The 24083-nt window shown below is 41.1% G+C and overlaps 3 protein-coding genes and 1 non-coding gene across 7 annotated transcripts; 2 read left to right on the forward strand and 2 right to left on the reverse strand.

Annotated features, from left to right (window-relative positions):
* Positions 1–59: 59 nt before the first annotated feature.
* On the reverse strand, positions 60–23961 carry nit1 (nitrilase 1). 4 transcript variants are annotated; one of them, XM_053861158.1, is made up of 6 exons: positions 23884–23961; positions 2506–2739; positions 2032–2135; positions 1796–1932; positions 1597–1722; positions 60–743 (listed from the first exon to the last, which is right to left on the reverse strand). In XM_053861158.1, the coding sequence occupies exons 2-6, from the start codon at positions 2736–2738 to the stop codon at positions 483–485; spliced, it is 861 nt and encodes a 286-aa protein (XP_053717133.1). In that variant the 5' UTR covers position 2739; positions 23884–23961; the 3' UTR covers positions 60–482. The 4 variants fall into 4 exon arrangements, with proteins under 4 accessions (XP_053717133.1, XP_053717132.1, XP_053717131.1 ...); XM_053861157.1 differs by lacking the exon at positions 23884–23961 and adding an exon at positions 3713–3939; XM_053861156.1 differs by lacking the exon at positions 23884–23961 and adding an exon at positions 3651–3939.
* pfdn2 (prefoldin subunit 2) lies at positions 3310–5629 on the forward strand. The gene is made up of 4 exons (XM_053861160.1): positions 3310–3464; positions 3835–3923; positions 4205–4328; positions 4830–5629. The coding sequence occupies exons 1-4, from the start codon at positions 3384–3386 to the stop codon at positions 5019–5021; spliced, it is 486 nt and encodes a 161-aa protein (XP_053717135.1). The 5' UTR covers positions 3310–3383; the 3' UTR covers positions 5022–5629.
* Positions 6053–6134, reverse strand: trnas-gcu (transfer RNA serine (anticodon GCU)). Its single transcript has one exon. It is a non-coding gene; the product is annotated as a tRNA-Ser (tRNA).
* On the forward strand, positions 6301–11368 carry b4gat1 (beta-1,4-glucuronyltransferase 1). Its single transcript, XM_053861152.1, has 2 exons — positions 6301–7697; positions 8902–11368. Exons 1-2 carry the CDS (start codon positions 6594–6596, stop codon positions 9091–9093), a joined length of 1296 nt encoding a protein of 431 aa, XP_053717127.1. The 5' UTR covers positions 6301–6593; the 3' UTR covers positions 9094–11368.
* Positions 23962–24083: the final 122 nt, after the last annotated feature.

Raw genomic sequence — 24083 nt, forward strand, 5'->3', positions numbered from 1 at the left:
ATTTACCTTGTTAGGACCAGCAACACGGTCCTAACTAAGACAAATGTCCTCATGAGGAGGACACACACACACACACACACACACACACACACACACACACACACACACACACACACACACACACACACACACACACACACACACACACACACACACACACACACACACACACACACACACAAAACTGCTGCAGTGGTTTGAGAATGTCACCTTATTTGTAATTTTTTCTTTTAACTTGAAAAACAGAACCTTGGATCAATCCCTGAATTGTGCATTCTATTGATCTTTTACGAATACAAGTCACCTGACATGCTGAACAGCACCACCTTTTGGGTAAAGCATACAATCACATGTTTATGGCGTATAAAACGTTCGTTCAGCGAGACTACTGACCTGCAGGCAACCATTAAAACTAACAATTTAGACATGTAAAAAGTAGATAAGAAGGTGTCACTTTGGGAGAAACGGCACTAAGTGGAGATTTACTCCAAACCCGTGTAAAAGTCTAAGTCTCTGCGGTGCAGCTGAGTCGGCATGTTTCTCCTAGTATTGTGCAGTTTCTCCAAGTCGATCTCCACCAGCCTCAATCCTGGTTTCTCTCCACCACAGTCAGCTATCACCTCGCCCCAAGGGTCCACGGCCATGGCATGACCATGAGATGACCGTTTCTCGTGGTGTGCACCGACTTGTGCCGCCGCCAGGACGAAGCATTGAGTCTCAATGGCCCGTGCACGCAGCAACACCTAGAAATGACAACATCAAAGTCAGCTGAAAATTAACTCTTCAAATCTCAATAAGAACTAAATGACGTGATGTGTTTTACTTGTCTCCACTGACGATGGTTATCATTAAACCTTTACAGATCATTATTGCATGAAATAGATAGACCTATGGCAACATGCCAGCAACATGGCTACTTCTATAGCTCTGCTCCTACGGTCTGGTCCTTCCCAGACACAAGACTGCTGCAGTAAGTGTATAAATGGATGGGCAAAAGACAGGTGGGATGTACTGTCCATACAGTGGTTGCAGAGATCCATAAAAATACTTGTCAATTCAAAGCAGCAACAACGACTTTCTTGAAATGACAGCATCAAAAGCAGCAAATTGTTGCGACATGGCGCTGCAAAGGTGCCAAGTCACTTCCACACATGAGAGATCTTATGTCTTCTTCTTCTATCTCTTTCTGCTTCTCCCTTCAGGGGTCGCCACAGCAGATCATCTTCCTCCATATCACCCTGTCTTCTGCTTCCTCTTCTCTCAAACCTATAAACTTCATATCCTCCTTTACTACCTCCGTAAATCTCCTCTTCGGCTTTCCTCTCGACCTTCTGCCTGGCAGTTCCAACCTCAATATCTTCCTGCCAATGTACTCGCTATACTACAAGTCACAAACCATTAGTTTACATATTTGCATTTGCAGATTATAATTATTTGAGTGGCCACATTTTGACACACAAATTTGAGGCTGTACCATGATCTTCTTTTCTTTAATGAGGGAACATGTACAGTATATACATTGTGTAGTTAATCATACTGTAAGGACCTTGTCTGAGGTTGAACACATTGAAGTTTAGAACTTTGTCATCGACCCACCTCCCAGTGAGCTGCACCTGTAGCCACCGTGAATGCAGATGGGAATGTCAGAATCTCTGCACCTTTTCTCTGCAGTGCGCATGACAACTCTGGGAATCTAATATCGTAGCAGATCCCCAAACCAACCTGAGGATTCAAAAATGCAACACAGAAACAATAAGACCCAAAATGAAGTGCAGATCATGTAAGACAACCACACCTTGCCAATTGGAGTCTGGACGGGAGGCATGAGTGATGGTCCTGGGATAGTGAAAGCACTTTCTTTAAGCAACACCCCTTTTTCTGGCAGCTCCACGTCAAATAAGTGGGCCTTTCTGTAGACTGATACGACCTCACCTGCACATACAGAGGACAGGTGTGAGTGTGTCATTGACAGTGCAAAAATAAATCAATATTAGAATGATTTGCCTGTTCGATCTTAAATCGAGTCTGAACCTTTGTCATTCATTATTATGTGACTGTTGTAGATTCGCCTATCAGAATCCCAGTCATGTCCTCTCTCATGAAATCCCCCGAGAGACAGCCAGATCTCCAACTTTCTGAAATAGAAAACACATTTCACACAATAAGTGCAAGGTCTAGACTTTAGTTGAAGAAGGACATGCAGAAGATGCAAATAAAAACCTCTGAATGATTGGAACCTATGCTTTTTCTTTTATTACGCCTACATACAAAGATAACAAATTTGATGCGATTTTTAAAGTGGTCATGTATGTAAAATTTTTCTTATCATATTTTTAAAAAAGCAGGTCAAGACCTTGAGTCTAGATGTAAATGCCTGATATTATGAGAGAAGAAAAAGTAGAAAAGTAAATGTTTGTCAGAAATGATCCCATTAATAATAGCCCCAAAACATGTATGGCTGGTAAGACAAATAAAAATAAGGAAACACAGCTCAAGAGAACTTACTTTGCCATCTGAGAATACCGTGACACAGTTTTTCCTGACAGGCTCTCGGACAGTGCTAGTGTCTCCTCCCGACTGGACCCAATGTAGTCAAAGCCTTCAGGAAGGAACACCATCCTGGCCCCTTGTAGACTGGCTTGTTCCATCAGCTCCTGACAGGCAGAGAAGTTGGATTCTTTGTCTGGAGTTGCAGTAAGCTGGCAGACTGCAGCAACTCGGTGATGTGAGCTTGACATCCTGCACATAGATGATATTCCAGTGAGATTTTGCAGGAGCAAGGGCAGGCCACTATCAAAAGTGGCTGGTTTATCATTAACCTCCCTGGTAATAAGGTCAGTAGAACATTGAACAGCTCGGTCTGTTTGAGGGGGTAAAAATAACAAATCAAAAGTCACATTTTCTACTATTCACATATTTACGAGTTTGTTTAATTTCACTGTCAATATATAATTAATAAAGAAAAACATGCCTTTTTTGTAGTTCAGGCCTCCAGATCTGCGAGAGACAATACTTTTTGCAAGCATTAAATCCAAACAAGCACCTAGCAGTAAACATCTGAGCAACACAAACCGTCGAAGCGACTTCTTCTGGTCTGCGGACTACAGCGTCGGTGGATCAACTATATTTGAAGCACATCACCATCTAGTGTCTATAATTATACTACATCACCACGTTCTAATTTATAGAATTTTCCCCCATCGGCGAAGCAATAAATTAAAAACATTGCGTATTCGTATTGTGACAGCAGATCTGAATCAAAAGACGATAAAATGAAGGCATAAGTTAACAGAAAACCAACACAAAACCAATTTAGACTAGGCGGCAGAACGTGTTTCCGGTGCGTTTAGTAAAGTGGAGAAGAAGAAAAGCACCCTTCCAAAATGGCAGCCAGCAGTAGCAGCACGGGAAACAAATCTGGCAGCAGTGCCGGAGGAAAACAGTCTGGTCTCACTGCTGACCAGGTATTCGTGCTTCCACGCGACTCATTAGCAATACTGCAACAGTTTCTCAGTTACAGCCACTATTTTTAGGCTTCGGTCGATGCAGTGACCAAGCAGTGCTAACGCTAGCGTGAATTGCTAACATTTCGCTTTCTCATCGTAAAAGGCTCCAGTTCAATTCACGAGATTCTCAAAAGGCTATATTACCATTACTGTCTTGCTGTTGTCTCATCTCATATCGCTTGTTAACCTGTGCAAAACTCACTCACTCAATGTACGCAGCTGAAACATGTTATCAACCGCCTCAACTGTCCACTTGTGGTGCACCCGGTTTTAGTGAGTTATTTCTGTCCTATTGGTTTGCGATGATGGGTATATCCGCGTGTGACAGGTCGCAGCAACATTTCAGCGGATGCGTCAGGAACAGCGCAGCCTGGCCTCAACAGCAGCCAATTTGGAGATGGAGATGAACGAGCACAGGTATCTCACTTTTATGGTGATGGTCTAAAACTGGGCGAGAAATCACGTGGTGCCATGGAGCTAAACTATAAAGTAACCTGGTAACTTTAATTTGACTCTAGGATAATATAGAGATACAACATTTGGATCTTGGCCTCTGAATATGGTCTTACACACCCACAATTTTACCCCAAAGCAAAACTGACGGAACACAGTGACACAATGAACACAACAAGGTTATCCTCTGCAGATGTGTATTTCTTTGCTGTTCTCCAATTACATCTTGTTTTTTTTCCTTACAGCTTAGTTATTGACACCCTGAAGGATGTGGATCCCTCAAGAAAATGTTTTCATCTTGTTGGAGGTGTTTTGGTGGAGATGACAGTAAAAGAAGTTCTGCCTGCATTGGTTAACAACAAAGAACAGGTACTGCAATATAAATGAAGTCATGCATTTACTTCAACCAAAATATTAAGTCACAATGCAGTAAAGCTCTCATGGTGTAGTCTGTACATTCATGAGCGATGGCATAAGAGTGTTCATGCGGTTTAAACTACGTGAGTAAATATAAAATGGCTTATCTTTAAATGTAAGTTTACACCAAGCACAATTTGGTGACATGATACTCACCTTTGAGTGATGGCTGAGAAAACACCATCTCTCCAATGGCATTAAAAACAGTAGGTCGATCGACTACAAATTCTTGGCTGTGATTGGTTAATGGGCCACGTCTTGTTGCAAGATTTGAATATATAAATGTTGCATGTACAGCTGCCAACCTGTCGCCCCGTTTCTAAGACAGCAATTCCAAATGTGAATTGCTCCCTTCAGCTTGTAGTGTAATGCATTTTGTGCCAAATGAGTCTTGAGATTACGTATTTGATGTTACCAAAAAGTGCACCATTAACTTCATTTTTCCCTCCACAGATCACAAAAGGCATTGAATCGATCAACACAAAAATGCAAGAAAAAGGACAGGAACTGCGAGAGTACAGGGAACGTTACAACATACGCTTCATAGGAGAGGGTGAAGCGGAGACGCAAGGGCAGCCTGCCTCATCATCCAGTAACAATGCAGGCGGTGGATCCAAAAGTGGTGCTGGTGTTTTGGTGTCTTAGTTCCAACTTGCAGCGTTTTACAGTTGAGCCCTTTGATTACTCCCCAAATCAAAGTTTACAAAGTTGATTTCTGCTCAACCTTTGGTGTGCATTTATTTTATACTGGCACTTGTATTTGTTCAGTTTTGTGCTGAGTAAGGTGGATGAAATGCCCAAAAGTGCAAGGTAGTCGTGTCAAGGTTTTGAGTTTCATGGAAGTAAGTTTCACTCAACCAAAAGTTGAATAATGTATTCGGTTTGTTTCCAGAAAAGAAGGCATACGATGAGGGAACATTTGAAGATTGACAAATTGAGTGACTGTGACAAAAATAAATGTTTGTAGAAAATGCTGTTTCACACATCAAATATGACACTCATCAGAGGTCCGCAAGAGGTTTTATGAGAATGTGACATAATTCTTCAAAATAATTGGCATTTTGGGGGGAAAAAACTCTTTGGCTACTGAGTTCACTATGCCGAACATAAGAATTAGACACCCACAATGAGGAGAGCTGTCATTACAACATAGCTGGAAGGAAAAATAAACTGTCAAGTTGAGCTATGCCTGAGGATCATGCAAGGATGCTTGTTTTTATTGATGAATAAAATAAGTCGTGGTTGCATACTTGTGTTCATGTCACTCCACTCTGCAGGAACCCAGAATTACAAAGTAGTGTTTGAATAACTTCAGGTTGGGTTTTCCCAGACTTACTCTTCCATATCCATATTTAAAATAACATTTCAGTTTATCATTTAAGACCAGCCTTGCCTGTCTAGTTTCGTCAGTTACATTTAAATGCCTGGTGCGACCTGCTGAAAGACACACGAAATGTGATTTGTCATTCACCTGGATGCAGTATGAATTCACTTACTGTGTCTCAAACGTGCAGGCATTAATGAAGTAGTCTGTCTACATTACGCCACCATGTGGCAGACTAGATAAGGAACGACTACAATGGGATTCGCCTTTGATGTTCGAAGGTATGAGATGCGTGCGTGGGACGCAGTTGTGCAGAGATTTGCCCTCCATGATTAAAGGCAAAAAGCTCATTCGACGAGGATGGGATTCGAACCCACGCGTGCAGAGCACAATGGATTAGCAGTCCATCGCCTTAACCACTCGGCCACCTCGTCCGTTGAACTTATTACGGTTGCGCAGGACTATTTCAAATATGCCTCTCGTTCTGTTGTTTTGTTCTATATTTCGTTTATTTCAAAGGCTAGAATGGAACAAGTCCAACGTCAGCGACTGCATAGTTGACTGTTGCTCTCAAAAATCATTGCACCACAGACGCGGAGTGCGGCGCCTTTAATACCACCATTACGGTTATTACGCATCGACATGCGCCGCTGTACCAGCAGAGAGAGGACGATAGCTTCGATGAGTGTCGCTGGATCATCCTGAAAAATACAAACACTCGCGCGGTTGTAGTTTTTATGAGGAGTATTTCCACTCGGCGACGGCACCGATTCGAAGCAGCATTGTTTACCATTCTACGTTAGCAATGTAGGTGAGGTCGGTCGGGGCCAGTGGACAGAAGCAGCCCCCAGAAGGTCCAGTATATGTGGCTGTGTGGACCGTAACGCTTGGGAATGCATCTCTCCAAGAAATGCTCGGTGTTTAAAGTGGTGCTGAGCGCTCTGCTGATCGTTGCTCTGCTTCAGCTCATCTATCTGTCCTTCTTGTCCAAGTTCCATGGCAAACAGCAGCGCTACCGATACTCGGAGCTGTTCGGAGCCTCGGGCACCAAGAAAAACGCTCATCCAGAGAAGAACACAAGGAAGGAACGTCTGAGGTACTCGCTGTCAACTGGGGGCATCTTTGATAACAGTGGTCAGTACCGAGTGTACAAGAACTTGATCAAAAGCGATTTCACCAACAACCTCAAGCCAGGCTCTGAGCCCGGCTCCAACATCCTAGCTTTAGCAACACACACCACCATCAACAATCTGCACTATCTGGAATCCCTGCTGGAAAGATGGCAGAACCCGCTGTCGGTAGCCATATTCGCGCATGGCCAAGACGTCAAGTTTGCCACAGCACTGGTGTATGCGCTCAGCTTCTTCTGCCCTCACATCCAGGCTCTGGTGGACTTCCACTTGGTTTGCCTCTCAGGAGAGACAGCCAGTTTCCCAGACCAGGACCGAGAGCACTTTGCGGGCTTGGAGGACTGCGCTTCAGTCTTCTCCAGACTGGAGACGCACAGAGACAAAGACCAGAACTATGCCATCAGTGGAAACATCTCCTACCCCAACAATCTGTTGCGCAATGTGGCCAGAGCTGGCACGGAATCCACCTACGTCCTGGTCATTGACATGGACATGATGCCAAGTGCTGACCTGCATCAGCAGTTTGTTACCATGATGATGAAACGAGAGCCAGAGAGTGATGAGGTGTTCGTTCTGCCGGCTTTTGAGATCCGACACGCACGGAAGATGCCTTCTAGCAAGGCGGAGTTGGTCCAGCTCTACCAGGTAGGAGAGGTGAGGCCATTTTATGAAGAACTGTGTCCACGCTGCCAGGCCCCCACCAACTACTCCCAGTGGGTCAACAGTCACGTCAGAGGAGCCAACAGCCTTGAGGTTGCCTACACCCTGACCTGGGTGGATCCCTGGGAGCCCTTCTACATCGGGCCTAGCACCGTGCCACTCTATGACGAGAGCTTCAAGCAGTATGGATTCAATCGAATAAGTCAGGCAAGTGTTGCTTCATTTTTCTTCGCAGAAATAACGTTCAACAAGAAGTTGTAGGTTGAAATGATTGGATGGGAGGAACCACTTCAGACTGAACGACAAATGTGGCCAACTGAGAAACATGGCAGCTGTTCCCCTGGCTTTTACCTCAACTAGAATGAACTTTGAATCAGTTAACACTGCACAATCCAACTTTGTTTTGTCACATCATTGAGGGTGGCAACGTAGATGCCATGAGGTACCACGGTATTGTGTGGGCTGTGCTGGGCAGCTGTGGTACGAGTGACACAGGGATTTAAGGTGAAGAACATCAGGGATCAGCTCTCAGTCCTGACTTGTTTGCTATTGGTACGGACAGACGAGGTAACAGAGGAGGACCATGTTTGCTGAGGATATAGTAATCTGTCGAGAGAGAAAAGATGGACAGGAGGAGGAGGCTCACTTTTAAAAGCTTGCATTTATGTAACACCCTCCTAACAATTCCTTAGTACTTGCTCACTGAAGGCCTGGCTGTCCACCCTTGTGGTTGAGCAAGTGAAAACAGCATGTATAAGACTGTGAAGTGCTATACAAATTATGTTTTACTATTATTATTGTGGTATTTAATCACAAACAGAACATGTCACAAAACTTAAGCATTTGCCAGGTCTGTATACCAGGTAGGATAAAGCTTCTATGCGACTTTTTTTAAACTCACGATAAGGAACAGGAACTTCTCACGAAAGGGACGGACATGGAAAACTTTCCGGTAGTCAACAATTAGCATTGCATTATTAATGAAATGTGTTTTGATCTTCATGTGTTTTATCTTCTTGTCATGCCAAAATACTCTGAAGCTAGGGTGCACTTTATTTTCCGTAAGTCTGTATTTGTGTCAGTAATGTGAGAACCTTGTGCATTCAGTGAAGCTTGTTGATAACAGTTTATCATCAGCTTTGTTAACATCCAGAGACAGAATGCTTATGTTCAATTGTGTTTTGGGATCAGCTATTCTCTGATCCCTGTGAAGTGATTACATCCCTAAGAATCATGTGACCACAACTGCGTGGTTGAAAAACATTCCCGCGTTATTGGTTCTGACAAATGGTTCATCTTCAAGCAACTTGAAACACGTAGCACTTCATTCTGTGGCATTGCCACTCTACTCCCCGTGACCTCATGACATGCTTGCATCGACAGTTTCATCCATGATCTCCCTCTGTTGCAGGCGTGTGAGCTGCATGTGGCAGGATACAAGTTCTCAGTGCTGAGCTCAGCATTTGTGGTCCACAGAGGTTTCAAGATCCAGGGGGAGTTTCATGCCAAGAAAGACGAAGAGAACAAACGCAACAGAGTTCTGTTTCGCAGCTTCAAAGAAGGCCTGAAAGTCAAATACCCATCCTCCACCAGACGGTGCTGATCCAAACTTCTAATCCTGCTTGTTTCACTCGCTAATAATACCATCATCTGCGTGCCGTTTGAGCCAGATAACAAAAAGAAACTGTTCATTCATTCATTCATCTGTGGCTTCAACTGTCATTGTCCTTTGAGGAAGAGGTTAACTTCATCTTTCTTTCTTCACATCCTTCTAAAAATAGCATACGCTGAGAAGATAACTTACAGTGCACTAAAAACAGTACACGAAATTTCAATAAACATGGGCAACAAATGTAAAAACTTTTTGTCCAAAGATACAGTATCAAGAAGGGGCACAGAACCTACATGTTTATGAGCTGTGTCCTTTGTATATCTAAATGGAAGTAAAGTTACTAAGTGAAGCCAGAAAAACACAATTGTTTCATACAGCCGAAAGCGTATGTCATAATTGGATCACCATCACTTTTGGAATGATAAACTGTTGCAGACTGAAATGACAAGATCACAAGAGCAGCAAAAAATTCTATGCAATAAAAGAGAGGTGGTCATAATGTTTTGGCTGCGCATAATGTGAACGATTCTTGTATAGATTTTTGGGTTCGCTTCGCTGCTACTTTGTTGACATTTGGAGGAGTTAAGAGTTAGGGATTAGACCTGTGGATTCATCTGTTCGGCCACTAGAGGGCGAGAGTGCAGTTCATTCCACGTCCAGCTTCACAGGTCCGTCCATTAACGCCAACGTCGCACTCCATTTTTGGAAGACTTGATCGTCTGATCGAGTCGCACTGAATAGAAACCACAATGCAACTCTATTGTTCTCCATGTTACGCCCACAGTCAAGGTTGTGTCACTTCCTGTGGAAATGTAGCATGTTTTACTGCGTATATGAGGCTTTGTTTCTTCAGAATATGAAGCACAAACAAAATGCTGTTGTTTGGTTTAGTGTCTGTAAGTTTGATCACAACACTATATAATGTACTGACACAAACACATTTATGCTCCAGGAAACGTACAAAACAATTGTATGTATACCATTTTTTCTTAATTAGTTGTCAACTGATGGTTTGCTAAACAGAGTAAATGTTTTCTATTATGGCAGAATAACGTCACATGCAGTATTTATATGATATTTTCTCTTGTCTCGTTTATTTATTTAGTGTCACAAACACTGGAATAGGATTTTTTTTAATTTGGGAAAGTACTCATGGCATTAAATCACATTTGCTAAATACTAAATCTAAGTGTTTTTATAATAATATATGATATTTTTTATAAGTGCGTTGTATTTACTAAGTCAGTTTCACTTCAGTAGCTTTCAAATAAGAGGTTTTGCCTTTGTTTAACATGGCAAGAGGAGGGGGCACAGTGCTGACGGGGTCAATACAATGCACTTCTTTAGTCGTAGTACAGATGTATTTGTTGTTTTTCATGACTTTCTTTGTTGTGTGTTTGGTGATTGTAGCCAAATAAAAGTTAGAATTCATCATGAATTCGATGGTGTGGAGCTCTCGATCAAAAATGACATTAAACCTCTGGAAACAATTTTCCATAATAGTATTCGACCTTCACGCAACTTTCATGAGATCAGTGAATCTGTGACATTATTTTGAGGGCTGGTAAAAGTGGCTCGCAAGTCACTGTCACAGCTTCTTCCCCTCGGCCGTCAGACTGTTGAATTCGTGAACAGCCTTGTTGTTATTTTATTTTATTATTTATTTACTTTTTGACTGCACGTTATTCCAAAACACTTTCCTAGTTAGTGGGCTCCCCACTGACCATGGCAATAAATTTGATTCTGATTCTGATTCTGTCAACATATGTGGAACACAGCCAAATTTACAGATGAGAAAACTCAGCTTTTTGCTCTTCTTAAGAGCAATCTCACGGACATAGTTTTTTTTTCTGAGAGTAGGTAAAGTTAGTAGAGGTGGGGCGTTTTGCTTTTTAACTAAAACAAAGCGGATTTTAGATTCCATTTGTCAGCAGTAACGTCTTTTCTGTAATCAATATGATGTGAGTGCGTGTGTGTAATGGCTTCACCACCACATCCGCCAGATTAACAAGAAGGAACTGCAATGAAAAAAATGCACCATGGCCATTTACATTTTATGTAGTATTTACCGCAGAGTGGTGAACGACAAAAGGGACTCAAAAACAAACAAGAAATAAGTGTTTGAGCAAACATTTGAAACTTATCATATTCCATTAAAAGTGACTTGTTGGGGTCCAATGTCTCTTGAAAAGCCCCTGAGACAAGCAGGAAAGGCTCCCTACAAGCTAGAACTGACCAGCAGGTTTGAATGGTTGCAGTGAGGCAGTCAAGCCAGACGACTGGAAAAACAACAAGCTATCAGCCAGCGTATCACTCACCGCCCACTTGACACAGTTGACATGAACCTGTGGTGTAACATGGCTTAAGTTGAGGGTTTAGAGGCATCCCTTCATCTCTAGCATGTGATGGGTGACTTAAGGGTGCGTCAGGCCAGCATCCAATTAAAAGCTCCTATTTAGTAATTAAAATCTGTATTACAGGAGAATCACAGAAGATCGCACCGACTCAGCAAGATGGCTCGTATGTGGCATTGATTCATTCCATTTTGGACGTTCACTTACATTAGAGCCTACACATAAACATGTTTAATGGGCGTCAGGTAAGTCAACTTGTCTGTTTGTGCTTTTGTAACAAGTGTTGAAAGGTGAGCCGACCATCTGTCGGGTGAGCACTTGCGACGTTCGTCACTTGACAACTCACCAGGGCACTGTGGCATTTTGTGGCTAAGCTCGTATTATCATCATCACGTGAGAAGCAGTGACACGCAACGCCCGGGCTTGGGTGACTTTCAATTGACGTGCATGATCATCATTGACTTCGATGGCATACTAGCTCGGCGGGACTCTGACTCATGATCGATAGGCTTTGATCCGACACTCTGTTTCATCTTTGAAATATTCATTTTTGGATCTCTGTTGGTGTTTGAATGACTTGGATAAAAGTAAAGCAGACATTTTCTCACCCCCCTCCTCCGTCAGCCATGGCAGTTAATAATGTGGCAGAAGGTGCAGAAATGTTGGGGGGGGGGTGGCTAAGTGAGGCAGTTTTGGTGAGGTAAAGTGGGTTTTATCTCGACAGCTTTGGGGAGTGAAGGCTTATCTGGGTCAGAGAGCTTTACGCCACAAGCAATTAGGACTGTCCTCTCTTGTGTACGCTAGCAGGAGGGAGGCCTCCCGCCATCTAGATTAGCTGTCCTACACAGGCCAGGAGAGTTCCTCTCAGCTTCTTGACAGTGGAGGCTACCAGCTGGAGGGCTGGATGAGTAGGAGGGGGAGGGCCGGGAGGGCAGGGGATTGTCATCATGAGCAGGAGGAGGGTGCTAAAGGTGCAGGCAACAAGAGCAAGCCGGTTACAGGTGTTGTACAACATGCCTCCATGTGGGTCAGCGAGCAGGTCGGGAAAAGGGGAGTTACTGACCCACACTAACAGACGGAATTGAGGGTACAATGCAGTTTCAGACACCAGTCAATAGAATGGGATCAGCCAGCATGTTTGCCACTGAGTTTAACATTGATGTTTACGCCCCAAGAGCCACTTGAATTGAGGGATTTAAAGTGACTAGAGGCTAAATGGCTTAGGAGGTTTAGAAATATCTCGACGGAAACTGGTCAAGTGGCTCCAAGAGGAATCCAATCATTTCAGATGTAAAAGGAGATTTGTCAGCGAAATCGAATCAGTTTAGAATACAGCAATGGACTCCAATAATTTCAGCACAGAATCAAGCAGCTGGCCTTCGCTATGTTCTACGGGTGTATAGCCATTAAGAAAGGGGACGTGATGGAGACCACTATTCATCAAACCTTGTCAAACAAAACATCACATAAGTGTCATGATTATCATATTTATTATCAGCATCTTGTTTTTCTATTCCACAACAGTAAATGGAAGTCATCTTCAAAAACCACATATTAAATATCAGCCACCTCAAATTTTGTGAAATACATCACAAAATACAGACAGACAATCAAACTTTGGAGCTAGTTTTTCTTACAGTAGATGTTCACCTGAGAAACATTTCCAATCGAAACTTTTCTTCAGCCTCCCTATATATCACCTCTTTTTCTTACAATTAGTAGTGTTTTGTGATTCCATTGCAACAGATTGTCGGCCCACACTCTAAGCATGTTCCTTCCTTACATGCACGCATCCGCTTCACTTAAACAAGTGAGGGCTTAGCTGCCATCAATGCCAGCTTTGGAGAAGTTTACCTGTCTGCTTACTGTAAAAAGCCTCTCAAGGAAAGGGCATGTATATCGCGCGTCTAAACCTGGTATTCTTGGACACCCAGGCTGCCCACATTTTAAATGTATCCCGCTAAAGCCAGACTATCCGGGCTGGAGGACAGAAGTAATGAGACGTGACACCGCCTGAGGGAAAGAAAAGGAGGCCCAATAGATATAGGTAATCCTTCTCACCAAGCTAACTCCTCTTAGCCTTCCTCCCCTGCTGTCACACCATCTCACTGGGGAAATATGCAACACCTGAATGTGTACACACAAACACAACAGTCAAAACATCTTGTCATCATACAGACATGTCAAGCTGTGCAGTCACAAATTAAAGACACACATGCCACACACACACAAAACTGAGCTTTAAAGCATATGTTCTAGGCGCGTGTCCACACACAGGCACGCACACTCACAGACTTACAATGGCAAGTTAATTCTGCTTCTATCGATCCACTAATACAAGGCTCATTTCTCGCTATCAATTGCTAACAGATAAAGCTATGATACAATTACCCCCATGTTTGCACAACACAGCTGCTGGGCACAACACTAACATGGGTTTTAGAAACATGAATAGAGCCATCACCCGAATGAAATTTGAAATCTGGTTTCGGTGAAAGAAATGTGAAATCAAATCTTATTTCAGAGGAAAAATGTGATATGGTGAAACTACATTAATCAGGATTATTATTGGAACTCTATTTGCAACGAAACATTTAATTATTTTTAAATAAAATAAATAAATATAAATATTTTATCAATGAGTTGCAAGTCTCAACAATTAAAGGAGAGTTTTTTTCTGCCAGGGAGTTGGTTTGCAGAAGTAATAATACATTAATAATACACACAATTGTGGAGAAAACCATCCAGGTCCAATCTCTGTGTGGGATGAGTCAATCCCTGGATTATCTATGATTTGAATATATTTTAAAAAACAATAACCATTCTTTACTAGAACACACTGAAGCGTTGCTAGTTGTGAGTTGTCTCAGACAAAGTTCGTCAGGTTAGCTCCCTTGATTCGGACCAACAATCCAGTTTAAAATACTATTAGACAAGAGTGAGACCCAAGAAATGTCAGTGTATTGATAAATAAAAATAACATACAAAAACAATGATCATAATAATAATGATAACACAAATTCATAATTTGTTCCTTGTCGCATTTCACATATTTCCAGAAAATGTAATCCAAATCCGTCCATAACTTTTCAAGTTATTTTGAACACAGACAGACAGCCATCGAAAATATAACTTCCTTGGTGGGGGCAATAACAATGGTAAAGATAATAAAGTTGAATGTCTAGACAACAACCTGGGCAAACAGTCATTCAAACCCGTAACGCATGTGGTTCTCACAAAAAAATGATATAAGACACCCCAAGTATATTGTAAGTATTTTTTGGTGTTTTTTTTAAAGATGACTTGGTATTGAAGTCTCACACTAGCGGTTCCAAAATGCACTACAACAGTAGCAGCTCAATGTCATGAAAAATATGCATGTGTGTATAAATGTATAAATAAAAGTGTGCATATTTTGTCAATGCCATTGTTTTACATCAACAGAAAACGATTGAAAATGATTAAAAAGCATGTTCTGGAGCACTATTCAAAAAGGTGGGTAACGCCCCCCCTAAAACTCTGTATGATAGCTGGAAGTGAGTCTATAGTAGTATCACTATTCAAATCTTATGCTGATCTGAAAGACCATTAATTCAAGCAAAAGAGAATGCCAGCTGTAATAATTATAATTTTAAAAATCAATATAAGCCCCATGATAGATTTGATTTCACTGCTTTTTTATTGACACACAAGACTAATAGAATAATGCACCCACTCAGGCTGATAATTCTAATATTGATTATCCTGAACGCACGATACTCTGACAACAATGTTTTGATGAACGCTACAACGAACTTTTTTTAATCACTTCGACACGCACTTCTGAAGTGCTTGAATCACCGAATGACCTGCATTGAGTCCTGCATCTCAGCGACGTGTGTAGATTCTTTTGTGCCGCATTTTAATGAGCCCCGTGTTCATTTGTGCAGTCAGGGTCCAAGCTAACCTGTTTTGACATGTGTCACAATGAACCGAGACTTTGGTCCATATGTCCATGCATTTTCAGCCAAATTAGTAATAGATAACACACATTGCGACGACGGGAGCCCCAGCCCCCTCCCCATCCTCGTGCCTCATCTGACATGACCCCTGGACTTTCAACAATCCCACCTGTCACTGCGACGGCAATGCGCTAATAAAGTCCAGGACAAAAGAGCGGCACGTGTGTGCGGCGTGCGCCAGGCCGTCTTCTACAGCATACAAACAACAACCCATCAATCTCAATGGCTTGTCAGGATGAAGACAATAGTACAATAATCATACACAGTAATGGCACACGATTATTGAAAAAAGTGTATCACATTAATTTTCAACATTAAAGCAAGAGGCAATTTCGATGGTTGGATTATTTATATACATCAATCGGTGGTCCAGTGACTAAAGAAGAAGGGGTGACTTTGCATCAAGTACTTTCCTCTTGGTAAACTTTGTTGTTGCTCACTTCATTCTTCAACTGATTTCATTTTTATACTTGTGTGTATGCATTTTTTAACAGTGTAGTTCCAACAATTCATGAAACATTTGTTTCCACAAACGGTGGACCATGTGAAAATATGATCAGACTGTTGCTTTTTGATGATCTCACACGCTTCATAGTCATAAACACAGTACAGTCAACAAAGATGAAGGTATTCATACAAAAAGTAACACAACAGGCGAGTTATCTGATCACGATGGAGAAAAAAGAATGATAGAGGGTGAGTTTTCACTGCTGATGATGGCCCTCTAAGGCCATATTTGTTAGAGATAAAATAAATTGTTATTATTAATAATAATATTCAATATTAGAATACTATGCTATTGCTTTCTCTTTTTATGGTCATATAATTAATTTTGACAAAATATGTATTTTGCTTTTGGTAGCTTCATTCCGGCCCGACACAGGCATGATCTTGATCAGTGACGGCCTCAGCAGCTCAGGCTACATGGCCGACCCGTCCAGAGAAGATCAGGGGTAGGTAAGTCACCAAAGCAGGAATTAATGAGCATTATAGTATTAGGTAAGAATAAGTCCCAACTGCAATCCCTCAGGATTCCTAAACAACTTTGGTAACACCTGTTACATACAGTGTGAGGATGAAGGAAGGCGAGGATGATACCATTTTTCTCACCAAAATGGAGTATAAAATGAATACTAATGAAGCTGAGAAAAACGGGTCACAGGTAATTCAACGTTCTAAAGGCAAGGAGAATCTGGAGACAGATGAGAAGGAAATAATCAAGTGTAACAGGGCAAAAGAGAACCAAAGAGGTGGACTTCTTTGGACTTAAGCATTTTGTCTCACACATTTAGACACTCACTGGGAATATTGGAAAAACAATGCAGTGAACTGGATTGCAAAGCAGACAGAATCCACAAAGGGAAACCAGACACTGTATTATGATGGTCATATTTAGCCTGCCATTATTTCATGTCACTCCACATGGTGGTATAAAAAATATAAATAATAATAAATCCAATGTAATTACATAATACATTAAGATTTTGTAAGGAGTTGTACATTTGTGTGTGTGTTCTATGTTGTTTTGTTTGTAATGTGGTAGATCCCCCACCAATGTTACCTGTCCCTGACAGGTGAATTTAGCCGCTCTAAATCTTCATTTACTGACAAGAAAATAAGCTTTCTGAGATCGTCTAGTCTTGACACTTCTTCTGATGACAACCTTCCTGACTGTGAGAACAAGATCATGACGAGATTCTTCACAGGTTCTAGAGTCTCCCTTGGAGAGGTGGGAGTCTCTCATCCCACCTCATCCCAGTGAGGTGCTGAGGAAATTATGTCTTTCAATTGACCTGAGAAAGCCTTGAATGTTGAACACTCATTTGGATCATGTGAGGCAGGAAGAAAGTCTGAAACTCATAAACTAGGAACTATTGGATCAGTTTAAATCAAATGAATAACTGTATATTTCCATGTATTAAAAGAGGAATGAAAGTCCCTTTTCAAGTCGCTTGGGCGCTACAGGTAGGCAATTAGTATGACTTGTCACAGTTGATCCAAAAACACACTGCGTCCAGTTACATTTCTGATTTAAAATTAAACACTGTTTGTGACTGTGTAACTACTGAGTAGTGAAAAAACTGAACAGCAAAAATATCTGATAGCAAGACTGCCGCTCTCCTGCCAGATTCTTTATACCCCACAGGTGTCACTTGTACCACATTTGTACATACATTTTCAGGTATTTATATTTTATTTATTATCTCCACCAAAGAGGTTTTGCTTTTGACTGCGTTGGTTTGTCTGTGTATGTTCAAAGTAACTTTATGTTATGGGTGGATTTCAATGACATTTTCAGGAAATAAGTGAACTGGGACAAGGAACAAGTGATTTAAATTTCGGAGAACCGACACCAGCAGTGTGATGTACAACATACAGACCGGTGTCAGCATCTGGACCTCAGTATGGTCCAGTGAAGCGTCAGTCACTCCTTCTCCCCCATGATCAGACAGTCAGCTTACAGCATCAGCCAGCAAGGAAACCATTAATCCAGTTTGATTAATGACTTGTCGGGCTATTTTTTTAAAAGCTTAAATTAGAATTTGCTCGCTTGCTGTGAGCTTTGGGTAAGCTGATCTCCCAAACACAGAACATGACACTGTCTGAGCAGGGAAGTTCATTATCTCAACAGACCAACAACTCAGGACACTTGCTCAGAATACCTGACACAAATAATCCAGTGATTTTAGCGTAACATGATCACGGCGTAAAGCAGCTTGGTTACGGCAACTGCTGTGAATTCACAGAGATCTCCTCGCTGAGAAGCTGTTCAGGAAACAATCCTTGAAGTTGGGCTTTTATTAAAAATCACAAAGTGTGGAGAGCAGCAGCGAAATATTGACAAATAATGCCAAGAGATTTATTTACAAATTAAGCACCAACTTGTTCAAAGTTAACCATGATAATAAGTCATGTCTTTATTCACATATCATTTAACTTGAGAAATGTAGACTCTTAATCTACTGACTGGTGCATTTTCTTTCATTCGCATTTGTTAATTTAAGTTCCATTTCAATTCAACTAGGGCCGCAACTATCTTAATGAGTAGTTGACCAGTCAGAATATGACATATATGGGCCAACAAACATCTGATTGTGTTATTAATAGTCATTTAAATAATATATGTCAATGCAGTTGTAAACACTAGTCTTGATGTGTCAATTGTTAAACGATCTTTGGACGTATTTGACGTCAGATATTTCTTCTCTTACTACGAAGTTGCACATGCGTGCAGAAAAGATGGCAATGACGTCACAACGCATAAATCCATCTGCAACTAATTTAATAGTCGACTATGTCAAGTCGTCATTGCAGGTGTAATTCCAACCTTAATGAAATGTAAATGGGCATAAATTCACCATAAGTCACTTGCGATCACACTGCGTTGTTTAAACGGACTCCAAACCCCCAGAGGCTCTTGATATGATGCTGAACTGTAAATCTACAGGTTCAAACCAGTTTCCAGAGCTATACAAACATTTCTGGTAAACAATTTTGACACTAAGAGCATAAACACCCGAATGTTAGGGCTCCAAAACATATCCCAGTTTTGTTGAGAGGTTTATCCTCTTCAGCAAACGGCAGAGACAACCCTTGGACTAATGATCTATTGTGTCATGAGTAGAAATATTTTCATATTTTCAATGACTCGTAGTAATAGAAATTTGTGGCATGAAAGTCTGCAAAAAATAACAATTTTAAGGCGTACAAATTAAAAAGAATCTTTTTGGATGTCTTCCTTAATTTCTCTTTTACTCTGCTCAATTAATTTTGCCAAACCTGAGTTTACTGACACCCCCGGCGCTGAATATGCAACAGTTTCTTCGCGGTTGTGACTCACAATCCACTGATCAGCTTTGCTTTTCCAAGCAATTTCTCCTACTGAAGCTTTGATGAATCTCTTGTGCAAACTTTTTGTGAGTTAAAAATATCTTTACTTGGCAATTCCTTTACTCATGTAAATTATTTTGCTGGACACCTGAAATAAAACTGTCGACAATTGTTTTGTTTACAATAAATGTGAGTTGAGAGTCATTTTACTGTGTTGTTATAACTTAAGAATGCAGTAACTAATAACTTTGAACTAACAACATACATGGCTCAAGGTAGCTTCTGCCATGTGACTGAGTTTGGAGATATTTCACCGCACAGTTTTAATGTTAATTTATTCTGTGGTTCACGGTAAATGTCGGGAAATTTAAGGTTCTACTATTTGAGTTAAATTTTTGTTGTCGTTCATGCAGTAAAACCCCCACTGCTGGCCAGTCAAACCAAATGCAGTTTCATGGACTTTCATTACATACTAATTCTCAAAATGAATCCTAGATCATAGGTCTTAAATTTGTGTAAAAATGGATCCCAGATTTATGTGTAGATTTTTCCATTTATTTTCATCTTTCCAGACTTTGAGTCTTGAGTTTTCATGGTATTTATGTTCAACAAATACTAGACAAAATAACCACTGAGATTGGTATTTTAACATTAGTTTTCATTCTCTCAAAACATGTTTCATTTCGTGAGTACTTTGTATCACGGTCCACATGTCTTTCGTATCATGTGGTGACCTTACTATTTTGCTACTCAAAACAGTTCTTGGTTTGAGTCCTTATATTCTTTGATAGCTGCGCTGTAATTGTGTATAACACTAACTGAAGTCTGGAAGTCTCATACTCAGTCATGAGTTTACTTAGCATCACCTGTGCCAATTGAATCAACAGATGCCCCGCCCTCTCCTTCTCATCCAACACTGAGCCTGGACTTCCTGTCAGGTTTGTCGTTTGTATGCTGTGTTGGCTGTAAACCTGCGGCACGGTGTGAAGGGGTGCGGGAGGGTGGGGTGGGGGGGACGATGCGGGTGGGGGGGGGGATAGACCTGTCTGAGAGGATATCGCTATTGAGTTGCAAATGAGCCAGTAATTAGCCCTTACACATTTGCCTGGAGGGAATTTGTGTGTGGGTGTGAGTGTGTGTGTCATTGTGTGTTTTTAACCCATTTTCTAGGGAGTAGGAGTTGACTGTGATAAGCAGATAATACTAATTACTTCTCCTCCCAGATGCTTGTTAATTGTGCTTGGTGTGGATTTGTACAGCATGGCAAGACCCCCCCCCTCCACACACACTCACACACACACACACACACATATTCAGATGCATACCCCCCGCTCGGCTTGTTGGCTAAATCAACAGGTCATTATAGGCAGGGGTCTCCAGTTTAAGCCACTAATTAATTATGCCAAGTGGGGTTCCACTACCAACCATTCCCACCGATCGGACGCTGAGGTCGAGCGGCACCGTGCTTAAACCAGTTGTTTTCAGGACATCGATCTGAAGATTGTGTGGACTCACATTGTCAGTTAAAGGCTGGACCTAAGAAGTCTGTGTTTTAAGAATGAAGCTAAACCTAATGGCTCATTTATATCATTCAAACAGAATTCGCAGCACAGTTCTGAGCACTAGCTCATCATAAATGTGCTTTCCGCAGCATGGCAGAACACAACCAAGGCAAAAAAAAAAAAAACAGATTAACCTCTGTCCTACATTAAAAGTGGCAGGATTGCCTGGGTCAGAGGTCACACGTGTTACAAACATAAGCTATGTTTAAATATCTAGGGTGATGGATGACTCTACTCAGATTTTAGTTGATACTGTGAGAAAGAATGGAATGAAAATATCCTTAGAATTGTCTGAAAATAGTGTGTTACATTAAACCGGGCAAAGCTAATTCGTAGATTACAACATAATTTTAAATCTAGTATTAAAGGCTGTCAATTAAAACCAGCTTCCAATGATCATACTTCCAAGTCCCATAATGCATTGCAACAACTGAAGCTCTTGGAGCGGTGATCCGGAGGAAGCAAAGGTAACGCAAACTGGCACACTGCTGTCCTGCTGTGGCCTCCACAGACAAAGCTTTCCAAATCTCTGCCCTGCTATCGCACCCTATAAATCAAACAGTCAATCACCCGCTTAATTCACACCCTCATCTGTCCACCTGCCGTGTTAACCAACAGGATCAATTTGAGTATACGGAAGCCATATGCTACAAAAGGCCAGAGAAATTTAGATCTATAATCTAGAGTTTCAACGTTGGGAGAAAATCTATGTTCCAAACTGTACTGGTTAAGTCCCCAGCCTTTATTAGCTCAGCCCAGTGCTGTAAACAACAAGGGCTGCCAAGCGTGCACCTGAGAAGGAGACTCGTGTTGGGTCCATTTAAGATTACCGTACACTACAATTATCTTTACCTGCTCAGTCAAGTGGGGGAAATCTCTTTCCAGTCACTCTGACGTCACTCAGCATGGCTGGCCGGATAAATGGACCTCTGCTACTAATGATTTAAAAGAAAAATACATTTCTGTTGTCGCTCATGCAAGCAGGGAGAATGGGACAGTGATTTTCCAAGGCAAGGGAAAATTTCTCTATGGAAAACACAATTAAATAAAATAAAACGTTATTTTAGTTTTGTTCAATTAAAATTAACCATCGATATAAAGCTGTCAAACTCAAAATGCTGTTGAAATACATAGCTGTATGAATTTTCAATAAATAATTTCCCCTTAATATCTGTTTATTAAACTCTTTCTTGTCCAGTAGAGAGATGTGAAAGAGGCCCCTCGGTGACACACACAGTAACACCTTATCTGTTCATCTTACCACCATCTCTCATCCTGTTCTAACATCTTGGGAGCACTTAAGCAGATTTTCGTTCAGTCTGGCCCCAAAGTGTTAAACAGATTGGGTTCTGGGGATTCCACGTAATATGGTTGTGTTGAGGGCACGTGTGTGTGTGTGTGTGTGTGTAGGGGGGTGGAGGGGGTTTACATGCTGGTCTTTGGTGCAAAGTGTCTGCAACTTGGAAGAGTTAGATTAGCTTTGAGCATGATCTTCACTGAGCTCATTTCCTCCAGTGTAGAGGAGGGGACACACTCACACACATGCATGCACTTGCACACACAAGTACACACACATCCATTAGCCCTCAAATCCCACCTGGTATTTTAAGCTAGATTTAGGATCTATCATGTATCAAATGATGAAAGAGTTCTTATAAAGTCATGCTATACACTTTCTATACGTTCAACTGAGATCACAGCACTGACCGGTTAAAGCACAACAAAGATCAGTTATTTGTTTCAGACACAGATGTAGACAAATGTTGTTGTTGTGCGCTTATAAACAAAACATTGTACTAAAAAAATAAATTTATTTATTTTTTATTTACTCATTTTAATATCAACTAAAAGAACATGGTGGTGTTTTTACCGCCGCAAAACTTTCTTTAGTTTGAGAGATCCTACACTCCTTTAACTAACAAGCTCAGACAATCAGGACAACTTGATTATCCTTCTCTTTTATTTTTAGAAGCAGTAGTGCAGTAGTTAAAACAAATCATGGGCAGAGGTTATTTCTAAGCACTGTATATTCACTTGAAAATTCCATTTCCTACTGAATAATCTGAACTCTGCCTGGCAGATGTAGTGTAGTTTCTTTCACCCCACTCTATTAAGTTCTGTTCTATTTCGTTTTGTAAGGTGTCACTAAATATAATGACTAAAGACCATGCTGATTGGTTCCATGAGGAGTCATGAAACAAGTTTGTTTTAAGCACCAGAGCAGTACATTTATATGAACATGAACTACAAGTTGTATTCAGATATTGTTAGTTAGCTCTCATCTACGAGCTCAAGCACTTTGCCATTCTTGGTTCTTGCATTATCTAGCGAGTGAAATTAATCCTTATATCTTTAATTATCATGGGCCAGTTCAACACGGCGCGTGGTTATTTGGACAGATTTATGCCATGTAAAGAAGGACTGAATAAATAAAATGAGCGGAATGTCATGCAGGCTCTCCATTAGCTCTTCATCGTGTCACACTTTTCATGAATTGATAGACAGATGATGTTTAATATAAAAAGTAAATGTGTGAGATCACTTGGCTTCAGGTGCAACATTATAAGATCTTTAACCAGATATAATTAAAAAAAAAAATTATTTTGACAAACTCATTGCACCACCTTCCAGAAGCCATATGAGCTCAGGTTGCAAACACACTACACTATAAAACTACCAAACCTTTTTTTTTTTTTTACTTTTGAAATGTTTTTTTAAACTTGTATTTTCCCTGGATTTGCAAAATCTCATTCAGCCTCTGCTTGCAACATCACATTATATAACGTGGTGCACTGACAAATGGTCCCGGAGGATGCAATTGTGTCGTTTGTGTCATTTTGTTTCTGTAATTTATGAATCCAAACATAATAATCACTGCATCCCTCTACAGTTGTGTTGTTGAGACGAGAGCTGGAGTAGGTGCCAGTGTTATTATTTATTGGGGGTTTATGTCTGACAAACTCATATACTAGACGGATTTGTAGACGGGATTATGGGCTTCTTCACCTCATTTTTAAGAAGATTGATCCTCACCTGACTGCAACCTTTGTGGAAATCCTTGCATTTGCTCACGGCATTGATCCGTCTGCCTCCGAGGATGACTGCTTTATTTGCCCCTCGGTCTGAATAGCAGGAAGCCAAAGTTAAGACAATGCTTTACAAATAAAGTGAAGTGTCGCATGTTTGCATTTCAGGTGGCAGATGCTTAGGAGATCCTTAACCTGATTAATAAG

This window comes from Synchiropus splendidus, chromosome 3 (genome assembly GCF_027744825.2).
Source record: "Synchiropus splendidus isolate RoL2022-P1 chromosome 3, RoL_Sspl_1.0, whole genome shotgun sequence".
Taxonomy (NCBI): Eukaryota; Metazoa; Chordata; class Actinopteri; order Syngnathiformes; family Callionymidae; genus Synchiropus; species Synchiropus splendidus.

What these genes read in the sequence shown, in the direction of transcription:
- pfdn2 (XM_053861160.1), top strand. Translation starts at nt 3,384, where the DNA reads ATGGCAGCCAGCAGTAGCAGCACGGGAAACAAATCTGGCAGCAGTGCC. An exon ending in CTGGTCTCACTGCTGACCAG is followed by an intron (nt 3,465 to 3,834) that starts GTATTCGTGCTT and finishes CGCGTGTGACAG; the next exon opens with GTCGCAGCAACATTTCAGCG. An exon ending in ATGGAGATGAACGAGCACAG is followed by an intron (nt 3,924 to 4,204) that starts GTATCTCACTTT and finishes TTTTCCTTACAG; the next exon opens with CTTAGTTATTGACACCCTGA.
- nit1 (XM_053861155.1), bottom strand. Translation starts at nt 3,057, where the DNA reads ATGTTTACTGCTAGGTGCTTGTTTGGATTTAATGCTTGCAAAAAGTAT. An exon ending in AGGCCTGAACTACAAAAAAG is followed by an intron (nt 2,740 to 2,971) that starts GCATGTTTTTCT and finishes ATCTATGTGCAG; the next exon opens with GATGTCAAGCTCACATCACC. An exon ending in TCCAGACTCCAATTGGCAAG is followed by an intron (nt 1,723 to 1,795) that starts GTGTGGTTGTCT and finishes TTGAATCCTCAG; the next exon opens with GTTGGTTTGGGGATCTGCTA.
- b4gat1 (XM_053861152.1), top strand. Translation starts at nt 6,594, where the DNA reads ATGCATCTCTCCAAGAAATGCTCGGTGTTTAAAGTGGTGCTGAGCGCT. An exon ending in GATTCAATCGAATAAGTCAG is followed by an intron (nt 7,698 to 8,901) that starts GCAAGTGTTGCT and finishes CCTCTGTTGCAG; the next exon opens with GCGTGTGAGCTGCATGTGGC.